The sequence below is a fragment of the Triturus cristatus genome, chromosome 7 (assembly GCF_964204655.1).
Source record: "Triturus cristatus chromosome 7, aTriCri1.1, whole genome shotgun sequence".
NCBI lineage: Eukaryota > Metazoa > Chordata > Amphibia > Caudata > Salamandridae > Triturus > Triturus cristatus.
This window is the reverse complement of record NC_140590.1, coordinates 1,853,403,588-1,853,415,796: the sequence shown is the minus strand read 5'-3', so window position 1 is coordinate 1,853,415,796 and position 12,209 is coordinate 1,853,403,588. Positions and strand designations below refer to the sequence as shown.

The 12,209-nt window shown below is 51.7% G+C and overlaps 1 protein-coding gene across 1 annotated transcript in view; it reads left to right on the top strand.

Moving 5' to 3' along the window:
- Positions 1-12,209, top strand: part of LOC146813453 (uncharacterized) — a 316,204-nt gene that overhangs the window by 237,637 nt on the left and 66,358 nt on the right. The window contains exon 9 of the mRNA XM_085620211.1: positions 3,971-4,081. Within this exon, the coding sequence (XP_085476337.1) occupies positions 3,971-4,081 (111 nt within the window). The remainder of the gene's footprint in view (positions 1-3,970; positions 4,082-12,209) is intronic.

Sequence of the window (12,209 nt, the reverse complement as noted above, 5' to 3'; positions counted from 1 at the left end):
GTCATGGGGGCACCGGTGGCGCTGCTTGCCGGAGTGCCCTGAAGGGTCATGGCAGCACCGGTGGTGCTGTTTGCCGGGGTGCCCTGAGGGTCATGGCGGCACTGGTGGCGCTGTGTGCCAGGGTGCCCTGAAGTGTCATGGCAGCACCGGTGGCGCTGTTTGCTGGGGTGCCCTGAAGGGTCTTGATGTCGCTGTTTGCCGGAGTGCCCTGAAGGGTCTCGGCAGCACCGGTGGCGCTGTTTGCCGGAGTGCCCTGATGGGTCTTGGCGGCACTGGTGGCGCTGCTTGTCGGGGTGCCCTGAAGGTACTCGGTGGCACCAGTGGCGCTGTGTGCTGGAGTGCCCTGAAGGGTCTCGGCGGTACCAGTGGCGCTGTTTGCCGGAGTGCCCTGAAGGGTCATGGCGGTACCGTGGCGCTGTGTGCCGGAGTGCCCTTGGCGGCACCGGTGGCGCTGTTTGCCGGAATGCCCTGAAGTGTCATGGCGGCTCCAGTGGCGCTGTTTCCCGGATTGCCCTAAAGGGTCATGTCGGCACCAGTGGCACTGTTTGCTGGAGTGCCCTGAAGGGTCATGGCAGCAGCGGTGGCGCGGTTTGATGGAGTGCACTTATTGGAAATCCTCAGATCAGCGACCTGGTCTGCAACGCGCACCTTTGCCGGACACTATTGTCTGGATGTCCAGCCATCGGCTGAGACGGCAGTTGAGCAAGTGGTAATGATGGGCCTCCTTTCTGCATAATGTGTTTGATAGATACTGCTTTGGAATCATTATTCAAGCATGTGAATATATGAAATATCCAGTGCTGCAAACGAAAAACATACTTACCTGTTATGACAGTTGTAGCGCTCTGGTTGCTTCATAAACTCACATGCGCCCACCCTCTTCCCCGTCTATGAAGCTATTAGTTGCTGTTATAAGGGGCACAAATCTGGCACTAGGAGGCTCTGGAAACTCCGAGGAGGACTGGAGACTCCTCAGATGATTGGCTCGACTTTGCGTCATATAGTGTGGGGAATGGGCAAAGTGTAGTTTAGGAGGGGTTCCCTTAGTCTTCCATGTCAGTTGCTGTATTGTAAACCAACTATGTCAAATATTGACTTCTGGGCGTTCCTAGGCAGACTTTTGAAGATAACTCAAGCATGTGAATCTATGAAAGATATCCATGCCGCAGAACTGTGGTGACTGTAGGCTACTTTTTCTTATCCTCAATAAAGGTCTTTCTGTTTTGACAGATTTTTACGAATAAATACAGACAGAAAACAATATGTTTCCCGCCTGTATTTATTTTTTAAACCAGAAACTTGTGCTTCTTGTGAGTGACTCTCCATTCTGTCCACCATGAATTTCATGCCAACAGATTCACAGATAGACAGCATGAGCAGTTAAAAAAAAGGATGAGGTTTCCTTAAATATAGCCATATGTTAGCATATATTAGTAAATAATGTTAATATTTACCTGTGGGTGTAGGGTGTTGCTATATTTGGCTGCTTAATTTCCTAAAACCCTACAGGCATCAAAGTATGCATGCATGTTTATCAGTTAAATACATGTGGAAATATACCATTTTACGTCTCAGAACACCAAATACATATGGATAAATTCCAATAAGATGGCAACCAAATAAATATGGATAATTACAGACAGAAATGTTAAAAAAATAAATACCATAAAACCGGTAGCCCTAATTATATCTAACCACAGATTCCTAACCTTTTAAATTCCCTCAAACACTAGAATGGATCCAGAAGCTCTATTCAGCAATTACTCTTTGTGCTGATAGGTGTCGCTGTTGGACTCCGCGGCGCTTCTTGAAATGACAGCACAGAGACGTATATGGGTATCACCCATGTGCACTGATGTCAGTTGACAGTAAAGCATTCCGTGCCCTTAGTGAGTGAATGAATGAATTTGCACTTGTAGAATGCGCTGTGACTCGTTATTGATTCAGTAATCTCAGTCAACAGTTGTACAGATTAATTTCTTGTATGTTGAGCCCCAAAAGGTAGCTAAACCTTGAATAAATCCAAACATAAATGAAAAATTAAAATATAAAAGAGATTTTTTCAAACACGGGTCTATCGGCTTTTCTCAAAGTTACAGATTTTTAATGTAAACCAAAAGTGCAAAAGGGGTACAGTCAGAAACAATAAAACACCATGATTGAGGATACATAAAAGAACCTACAAATCAATGATGTAAACATCAATTCCAAAAGATCAAGATAAGGAAAAGAATCTAAAACAATAGAGAACAATTCCTCAATAGCCAAACATGCTGGGAAAGTAGATGTGGTAGTCGACGTTTTGGTCTGTTGTGGTGGTAATGTCCGTCAGACCATCTTCAGGACACACAATATGTTGTTCAAAACGTGTATAAATATAATGTATATATTTACTCACAAATAGTCTAAAATGACATAATTTAAAAGAGAAAAGAGAAGACAACCTGTGTGTAGAAAAAGAAGATGGCGCATACATACATTGGCCATACTGTGATGTTTGAACCTTAACCCAAAGGGGGAGTTTAAGGGTAGGTAGAAAATGTCCATTGATGTAAATTGTAAAGATAGGTTACACAGTAACACCCAGAGTGATTGTACTCTACTTAAATCGTATTTGTTGATCAAATCGAACCAGATTGTTCAAGTATAGAGTAATAGGGCCTTCTGAATATACTCCTATAGATGTAGAGTAGAATCACTCTGGGTGTTACTGTGTAACCTATCTCTACAATTTCCGCCACAACAGACCGAACGTCGACTACCACATCTACTTCCCCAGCATGTCTCTAGTGGGCCCAGAACGATCTAAAACAGCTGAGGACTTTTCTCCTTTAAGGCCTGTATCTGCTGTAGAGTCCAAGATGGCCCTGGAAATCAGTGTGAATCCTCTCTAGTCTTGGGATAGGGTAGAAGTCAGACTACTGGTGTAGAGTTGTCTTTTGACATGCCAGCTGCCCAATCTCTCCCTGAACCGACCAGGAGAGGACTCCCGCTGGACTTCTTATGCTTGTTTCAAGAATGGTTGTTGAAGTTCATCTTGGACTTTACCGAGGATCGTGATGAACTGGGACCAAGAACTGGAGAAGACCCAAGGCCCATGACATGATGCACAACGGACCTCCTTTCTTTTGTTCGGTAACATACAGCTTCAGATCCCTCTTACCTGATGCCATTGGGAAGCATCAAGGAGCACTTGTTGCATGACTTCAAATCCTGCCGCAACAAAGACCCTAAAGCCAGATGTTGTGTGGGCCATTAACCAATATTTGCTTTCTGCAGAGGCTGCACATCTGGAGGCCTCTGGTCTTCTAGGAGGGTGAAAGATACATAATCGCTAGCACACTGTTGAGGAAAATGATTTGGAGGTAGGCTGTATATAGTTCCACATCTCACTTCGGGGAAGAGGCAACACAACCACGGAGTCCAGTGGAAACAACAATCGGTGTGTTTTGAAAAGACTTTCTGGATTCATTCTCGAGCCATGGGGTTTTAAAAGGTGAGGAGTCTCCGGTTAGAAGTATCCATCAGAATAATAATGTTACAAAAGATGAGCGTCTGGTCTGTCCAGCTGTTTTCCCTGATTCCTGAGATTTCCCACTTGTCACTACTAAGCACGACACGGGCTATGTGAGGAACATTTTATAGTTATTGGACTGTCCTCTCTTTGCATCCTGCTTCCCCCACTTTATCTTAGTCCCTTTGTATTCTATTGCCCATCAACATCCCTTCTGTGACTTTCCCGGTTATTGGAGGCACTGTCACGTGCTCAAATGTGGGTTTCTACTTAGGTCAATTTTGTGACCAAATATGTGCAACCCAAAAGCTTTTTAACATTGGCCTCTTGTGGGTCTGGCACTATATCTCCAGCAACTAGGCTTCTGTGATTTCACACTTTTCAATGTCTTTGTCTCCTGTCATAATGATCTTGAAATGTTTTTGTCATAATGATCTTGAAATGTTTTCTTGACAGGAACTCCTGTTCTGGTGTCTGAATTTTTAGAAAGACTTAAAACCGAAGCAGACGTATTCTCCATCGACCTTCAGGGCTCTGAAATAGGAGACAAAAGCCATCGACCCTCAGGTTAGACCTTCAGAAGACCTTCGCTGACATATGTCTCATGCATGTATGACACGCCTAGTCATCCAGAGGGTACAAAGCACGCACCCGTTACATTAGGGCAAATGCACCGACTACCTGGGGCCATAGGATTTTACCAATCAGTCTTAAGATCGATAGCACCCCTGCACAGCCTGCCAACCCAGGGGTGCAACTGGTTTCTTCTCTTTTGACTTCACTGTTCAGTAGAACTAGCAGCAGACTAAAGTAAACTTGGACATTTATGTGTGAGTTACTCTTTATCAAACAATAGGTCTCCCAGCTAAACTCTGATGTTGAATTTCTCCATACTGGGATCTTCATTAACAGCCCACGTGCGGCTTTCACTAATACGTTTGATAAGAAATAGTTGCCCTTTTACAGTTTTACCTGTGCCAATCGACAGGGTACGTTAATTGAATATCAGTTGCATTTTCTTTTGCAAAGAACCCAAATGGTAATGAAAAATAGTTTGAGTAGGATCGGATTGCTGATATATGAAATAGCAATCATTTTAGAATGAAATTGTAACAAATAAAGGTCAGGAGGTACAGTTCATCCCCACTTTAAACTCAAAATGGAATACTGCATGTTAAAGACAGGCTGTGCCTTCTGTCCACAAAGACCTGCAGCTCACCTATAGGGCAGGGTGTACCTTCTGTCCACAATGACCTGCAACTCACCTTTAGGGCAGGCTATATCCTTATGGCCCACAATGACCTGCAACTCACCTTTAGGGCAGGCTGTAACCTTCTGTCCCACAAAGATCTTTACTGACAGTTGGTGTCTGAATGTTTTTCTGGCTCCTGCACCGGTCTGCCCTCATTGCTTTCTTTGACAGGAATTCATTTTCCTTTTTCATTATTTTTCTTATCATTTGATGTTTTTAATTGCACAGTAATGTTATTTTATTAATTGTAACTGGTTGTGTACTTCATCTCTGTGTTTGCTCTAAGAACTCTGAACAATGGACTCACTCATTGGTAAGGCGCACACTCTGTAAGATGACCCTCTTGACATAGGTTGGTAGATTTAAATACTCGCATACAACTGAAAAAAGTCCAATGGTAACTAGATGTTCAGGCGCACACTCACAGAATACAAGGAGGACAAATGAAAACATGCATTGCTCAAATAAATCCTACTGGTTCCTGCTGCCACCCAGTAACATCTCGCCTGCCAGAGGGCTCTGCGAGAGGGAGATCGTTGGAAAAGCATGAAATGCAGAACTACTGATGAGACCCCTCTTCGTCAAGGTGGCATCATCCATCATCATAGTCTGCGTCTCATGCTACATGCTCTGTTGAGATCAGCAATGCAGTTGAAATCCAGAACATTTGGGATCAAAAACTTCCAATGTGGGCAAGTTCAAGGATGCAACACATGAGTGTCTGACCACCCCGAGTGTTAGTGAGGAGACCATTACCCATGAGGGATTGGCCTGTGAAGCGTTGGGTTCATGTACAGATCCAGAGAGAACATTTCCTCTCTTGTCATCCTAACCACGTATGTGTTTTTCTTCCATACTTTTCACCTACACGCGGGCTGACAGTATCAAATTATAGCTGGTCATAGATAGTGGACACAATATGGTGCCACAGTCCTGATGACTGGCCAAGACACAAATAAAATAGTAGAACATTTTTGAAAGATAGCTCTGAAGCCATTATGGAATCCTCTGTATTCATGTGCAGCCCACTGCGTTCGATTCATGCCGACTGCAGCAAGGAGCAAGCTGCAATGATCAAGCCCACCACCTGGATTGGTAAAGGCTCAGCACCCTTCTGCTGACCATCGACCTTACCCCTAATGAAGCACAAGCGTCAAGTTTGATGAAAGCACCTTGGATGTCCTTCTATTGTAGCCTGCAGTACCTCTTGTTCAAGAGAAGTGTATGATGTTACAGACTTTTTGGAAGCCTCATTCAGCATTGCTAGTGCCAGCTAAATCATGCTTCACAGTAGCTCTCTCAACGTCAACGACACCATATGTACCAACCTGCTGTTCAGATTCAGTATATTCGCTATGCCACTGGACTCAAACTAGCCTCACTGATGAGCTTTCAGCAGGCTGAAACTGCTCGGCGGGTGATTGTGTCCCTGTCTGCAGGGGACTTGCCTCGGCAGTGTGGGCTAGATAGACCCAGTCATTAGAAGTGTTTATTGTCCCAATCATCCAAGCTGTAGCCACGCATTGGCACAGCAAGAAAGGGGTACCCTTAAGCACTTTGGTTGTGCTAATTGGCACTCATCTGCAAGGAGCAATCCATTGATTAGTGGAACCCTGGGAAGCTGCTTCCAGTATCACAGGTTCTCTCCCAGTCCTAGCACTCTGGTGCATCCTCACCCACACAACATCCTCCAGGAAATGTGAATAATGGGGTAACGGAGGACACTGTCTGCCTCTCTGCACCAACCCTCCCAGTGCATTATGGTAGATGCAGTTCTCTCTAGTGTCCATAACCACAATCAAGCTTTCGCCTTTTGACAGGTGTTTTGTGCTCTTTAGCACCCATGGGCAATGAGCAAACCATTGCTTACCTTTCCAGAGTTCCTGCCTATGAAGCCAGGTACCATATTTTTCTTTTTAACAGAATTGCTATTTAATGGGTCAGAATCCAATTTAATACCAAATTATTTTCCATGTGCAATTGTCTCCTTTTTAGAAATTAGAAATACAGTGGAATTGATTGTAGACCGTAGATAGGTCCGTGTCAATATCTATGTAAAAATGTATATTTTTCAAATACTACAACGCGGCACGCACACCAACTGACCAGGTAAAGACTCACAAGTTGATTCATCTTTCTCTACAGTATTAGCACTATGGGGTTTGTGCACTTTTAGTAATAATTGTAACATTATGTTCGAGGCATGTGAGCTGTAGATCACATGCTTTGCATACTCCTGACATCTAGTGTTGGGTCCGGATGTTTTTTTTTTTTTTGATAAACAAGTTTTTATTGTTTTCTTGTGCAACAAAAGCAATGAGCCTTTCAGACCAGCCACATACATTCCTCCCATCTGGGAAGCATTCCCCCTCTCCGCCCCCCCCCCCCGGACCACCTCCCCCCCCGCCCCCACCCCGCCCCACCAAATCATAATACATTTCCTAACCATTTCCCCCAAACCCTACGATACTTTTTATGGCAGCCCCGAGCTTGGTACAGAGTCCGCTCCTGTGCCGCACACCAGTCCACTCCCGCACTCCACCTTGTCAGACTGGGCGGCTGTTTCCAGGCTGCCGCAATGTCCCTCTTTGCCACCATTAACGTTGTCATAAGAAACACTTTTTCAGCGCGCGTGCCATCCAGGCCATCAGTGATGCCCAGTAGGATGTGTTTGGGGTCGTGCGGTACCTCCCACCCCAGGACCTCCGTCAAGTCAGCCTCGATGCCACGCCAGTACCCCTCCAATTCTGGACAGGACCATACCATGTGAATGAAGTCGGCCGGATCAAAGCTACAACGGGGGCAAGCTGCGTCGGTGGAAAGACCCGCGCTGCGCATACGCGCTAGAGTAAGGTAGGCCGTATGAGGATAATAGATTTGAATGAGCCGCAGTTTGGCGGAAGCCGTAACCAGCCTGGGAGCCATATGGGCGTCCCACCAGTCGATCTCATCCAAGGGACCCACCCGTTCCTCCCAGCGCTCCTTCAGACCCTCCTGGGGTACAGGGGTATTGTTAACAAGGGAGCGATATATCCTGGATATGCCTCCCCTTCCCAGGTTACCCAGCACAACCTGAGCCTCCGGGGGGCTATGATCCGGCAGCCGGATGTCCAGCGGGGTGTGTACCCGTATGGCGTGTCGCAATTGAAGGTACCTGTAGAATTGGGATGGGTGGAGGGAAAAGCGCGTCTGTAGTTCTGAATAGGAGCACATGCGACTCCCCCGCCATACATCCCCCAGCTGGGAGATGCCGAGCAAATCCCACGGCTCAAAACCCTCCAACCCCGCAACCTCCCGCAACCATGTCCCATGCCAGAGAGGGGTGGCGCGCGTCAACTTTCCGGTACACCCGGTGTGGCGGAGCGTGGCCTGCCATGCCAGGAAAACCGCCCTGGTGATGTCCGGGCATGAGGCAGGGATAGGGGCGCCATACATGCGGTCTTGAACATTGGAGAGACCCAGGGCCTCCAATTCCACCCTGTAGGCCGGATCGGACCATCCCCCCCCAAACCAGTCGTGAATGACTAGAAGCCGGGTGGCCAGGTAATAAAGATAGAGGTTAGTCATGCCAAGCCCCCCGTCAAAGGTGGGGAGGCGGCAGAGCGGCAAAGCCAACCGTGGCCTACCACCACCCCATAGGAACTTGGTGGCCGTCCCGTCCAACTCGCGAAACCACGACCTCGGAAAGGACACCGGAGTGTTCTGCAATACATACAGAAACCGAGGGAGGATCATCATTTTATAGAGCGCCACCCTCCCCAGCGGGTTCAGCGGGAGCGAGTGCCACCGAGTGAGGTCCGCTTTGGCTTTTTTGACCAAAGGGGCCACGTTGAGCGCCCAGCTCAATTCCGGGAGGAGGGAGACCCAGATGCCCAGGTATTTGAAAGACAGCCTGCGGAGGGGAATCGTGGTCTGCCAATCAAAGCATTCTCGAGAAGGGTGAAGAGGTACGAGGACCGACTTGTGCGAGTTGAGGCGGAGGCCAGAGGCGCGGGCAAAGCGGCCTAAGATGTAGAGAGCCCGGGGGCCACAGCGCGCCGGGTCACCAAGGTACAGCAGAACATCGTCCGCGTAAAGGGCGATCTTGTCCGCCTCGAGGCCCGGCCACTCCCATCCCCGAATGAGAGGGTCCGATCTGATTAGGGCCGCAAGGGGCTCCATTGCGAGCGCAAAAAGGAGGGGTGAGAGCGGGCACCCCTGCCGTGTGCCCCGGCCGATCCGGAACGCTCTTGACAGCGCCCCATTAACCAGCACTCTGGCGCGAGGGCGCGCATACAGAACCCGCACCATCCCAACAAACTTGGGACCGAAACCCATGTGGGCCAAGACGTCGAATAGGTAGGACCACCCCACCGAATCGAAGGCTTTCTCGAAGTCTGCAAGCAGGAGAGTGAGGTAGGGGGATATACGGTGGCGGTGTGCCAGAGCCACGTGGAGGAGGCAGTGGCGCGTGCCCCGATCCGGCATGAAGCCGCATTGATCCGGATGCACTAGACACGACAGGAGGGGCCGGAGCCGCTGGGCCAGGACCGTGGCATACAGTTTGATATCGGTATTGATCAGCGAGATCGGCCGGTAGGCCGACCTATCACTGGGCGGCGGAGTGGACTTAGGCAGGACCACAATCGTGGCCATGTCGGCCTCCGGGGGGAAGGAGCCTCTCTCAACCGCCTCCGCGTACAGGGCACTCAGCCGTGGAACCAAGTGCTCCTTGTAGGTGGCATAAAACTCCTGAGGGAACCCGTCCGGACCTGGGGTCTTCCCGGCGGACGCGCGCCCTATCGCGTCCCCAATCTCCTCAGGAGAGATGGGAACTTCCAGACTTTCCCAATCGCTCTGCCGCAACCGGGGAAGGCCTAACTCACCCGCGGCGAGCAACGAAGCCAAAGACAGATCCGATGCCCGCGCCCGGTAGAGTTGTGAGTAGTACTGAGCGAACGCGTCCGCTATGGCCACAGACGAGGACTGAAGCGTGCCACCCGAGTCGGTCACCGCCGGGATGATGCGCGATGCTCTGGGGTAAGTGGCCAGCCGGTGCAGGAGTGCCCCATTTTTGTCGCACCAGCCGTATACCCGCGCCACCGAGGATTGCCAAAGGAGCTTGGCCGCGTCAAGCGACAGCTGACGAATCTCCTCGCGTAGAAGCCGTATCTGCCGGGTCCCGGCCGGGTCGCCAGAGTCCGCGACGGATTGCTCCAGGCGCAGCGCCTGAGCCTCGCAGGCCGTGAGCCGCTGTTGCCGCGCCAGGCGATGTTTCACCACCTGTGCCTTAGCAACCCCCCTAACCGTGGCCTTGCATGCCTCCCAGAGGGTGCCCGCCGAGGAGACCGATCCGTCATTGTCGCCAAAGTAGAGTGCCAGCGCGGATCCCACTTCCCTACGGAGCGTCTTGTCCTGCAGGAACCACGCATTAAAGCGCCACATTTGGCGAGCCCCGTGGGGCGGAGGGCCCAATCCCAGCAAAAGCGGAGAATGGCCGGATATCCCCCGAGGAAGGATACGGACGTCTTGGATACCCAGACAATCGGCCGGGGGGACAAAGATCGCATCTATGCGTGCATGAGTGTGGTGGGCGGCCGAGGTATGGGTATATTGTCGTGTGTGTGGGTGCCAGAGCCGCCACGCGTCACAGAGGCCCTGTGCCTCCGCCCACCCCGCCAGCCGCTTCGCCTGCGCCGCGCGGGTGTCTGAGACCGGACCCGAAGAGTCAAGGCGTGGGGCCGAGACGGCGTTAAAGTCCCCTCCGAGAACAACGGTGACTGGCGGAAAAGTCGCTAGCCAGGACGCGGTCAGAGATAAGGCCGAGGACAACCCCGCGGGTGGCACATACAGTGATACGAGACTGAGCGGTCGGCCCTCAAGCGTGCCACCAACCTCAACACCCCTCCCCTGGGAGTCAAGGACCACCCGGGCCAACACAAAGGGGAAGGAACGGCGTAGGAGGACCGCAGCCCCCCGCGAGAACCCGGAGTGCCACACTCGATCATATCCGAAGCGCGCCAGTTCTCACCGAGGAGGTGGGTTTCCTGAAGCAGGATCACGTCTGCCCCCGCACGCTGGGCGTATTTGAGGACGGCAGTGTGCTTGAGCCGGTCCAGCAGGCCATTCACATTCCAGGACAGGATGCGCACCTGGGCTTTGGGAGCTAATCAGCCATGGCAGCAGTGGGAATGGAGCGTGTTGGGACGGGGCCAGGCAGGGAGCGCCGGGGGGGGACACCCCTGGATCCGGACGCCAGCAGAGGGGGCACAGAACTCCCACCCGGGGAAGCGAGCGGACGGTGGCAAAAGGTGAGCGGCAGTGGAGCGCACAGGTGGAGCTGAATGCGGGGGCACGACGCCGGGCGCCGCGCAGCGCTGTGTGAAAGGCTCAGCAAGTAACAACCCAAACCCAAACAGAACAGTCTCGGCAAAAAAGACCCCAAACGAACCCCAAACCCCAACCCCCCACCCCCCACCCTACACTTCAAAACCAGAAGCATCTGTCGCCCGAACTGAACCAACAATCACAAGGCCCCAAGCTCAGGTGCTCGGGTATAAAGAGCGTAGTGGACCCCTCCTGAAGTACGGATCACCATGTTCTGACCTGGGCTGGCGCTGGGGGCGTAAGATCGTGGAGCCCCCCACCCCCGCCCCTGGGCAAAGCTGTAACAATCCCTGCAACTGTAAGAGACAAGGAGAAAGTCATATAGCGGGACTGCGGGAAAGGTCTGATGAGTCAATGTGCGTGTTAAGGGGGGTCGGAGACCCGTCCGGCCCAGGCGATGCTCGGCGCCGGGATCCCCCGGCCGCCCGGGAGGAGGCTTCAGAAGAAGCGGAGGAGTCTCTCACTGGTCCGCCGGAGGCGCTCACAGACCGAGCTTTGATGACTGCGGCACCCCGCCGCTGCCGGGAGCGTGTGCGCTTCCCGCGCCGCGGCCGCTGGGACCCAGCCACAACGGGGCACCCGAGCCCCGCAACGGACGTCCCTCCGCCCGGCTGTCGCAGAGGCCTCTCCTCGGTAAGCCATGCCCAGGCCGCCTTGGGGGAATCGAAGAATAGCGTCTTACCCTGAAATACAAGTCGAAGGCGGGCCGGGAATTGGAGCTGGTATTGAAGGCCCAGGGAGCGCAGCCGTTGCTTTACCTCCGTATATGAGCGGCGCTGCTCCTGGACCTCCCGGGTGTAGTCCGGAAAAATCATAACGGTGTGGTTGTTGTAAGCCAGTTTGCCGCTCACCCGAGCCTCCCGCAGAATGGCATCTCTGTCCCTGAAGTTAAGGATTCGGAGGATAAAGGGGCGTGGGGGGGCCCCTACCGGAGGCTTGGACGCCAGCGAGCGATGCGCCCTCTCCACCACAAACCAGGTTGACAGGCTGCCCGCCGGCATCCAGGATCTGAACCAAGCCTCCAGGAAGTCATCGGCCCGACCCGACTCGACCCCCTCCGGAAAGCCCACCAAGCGA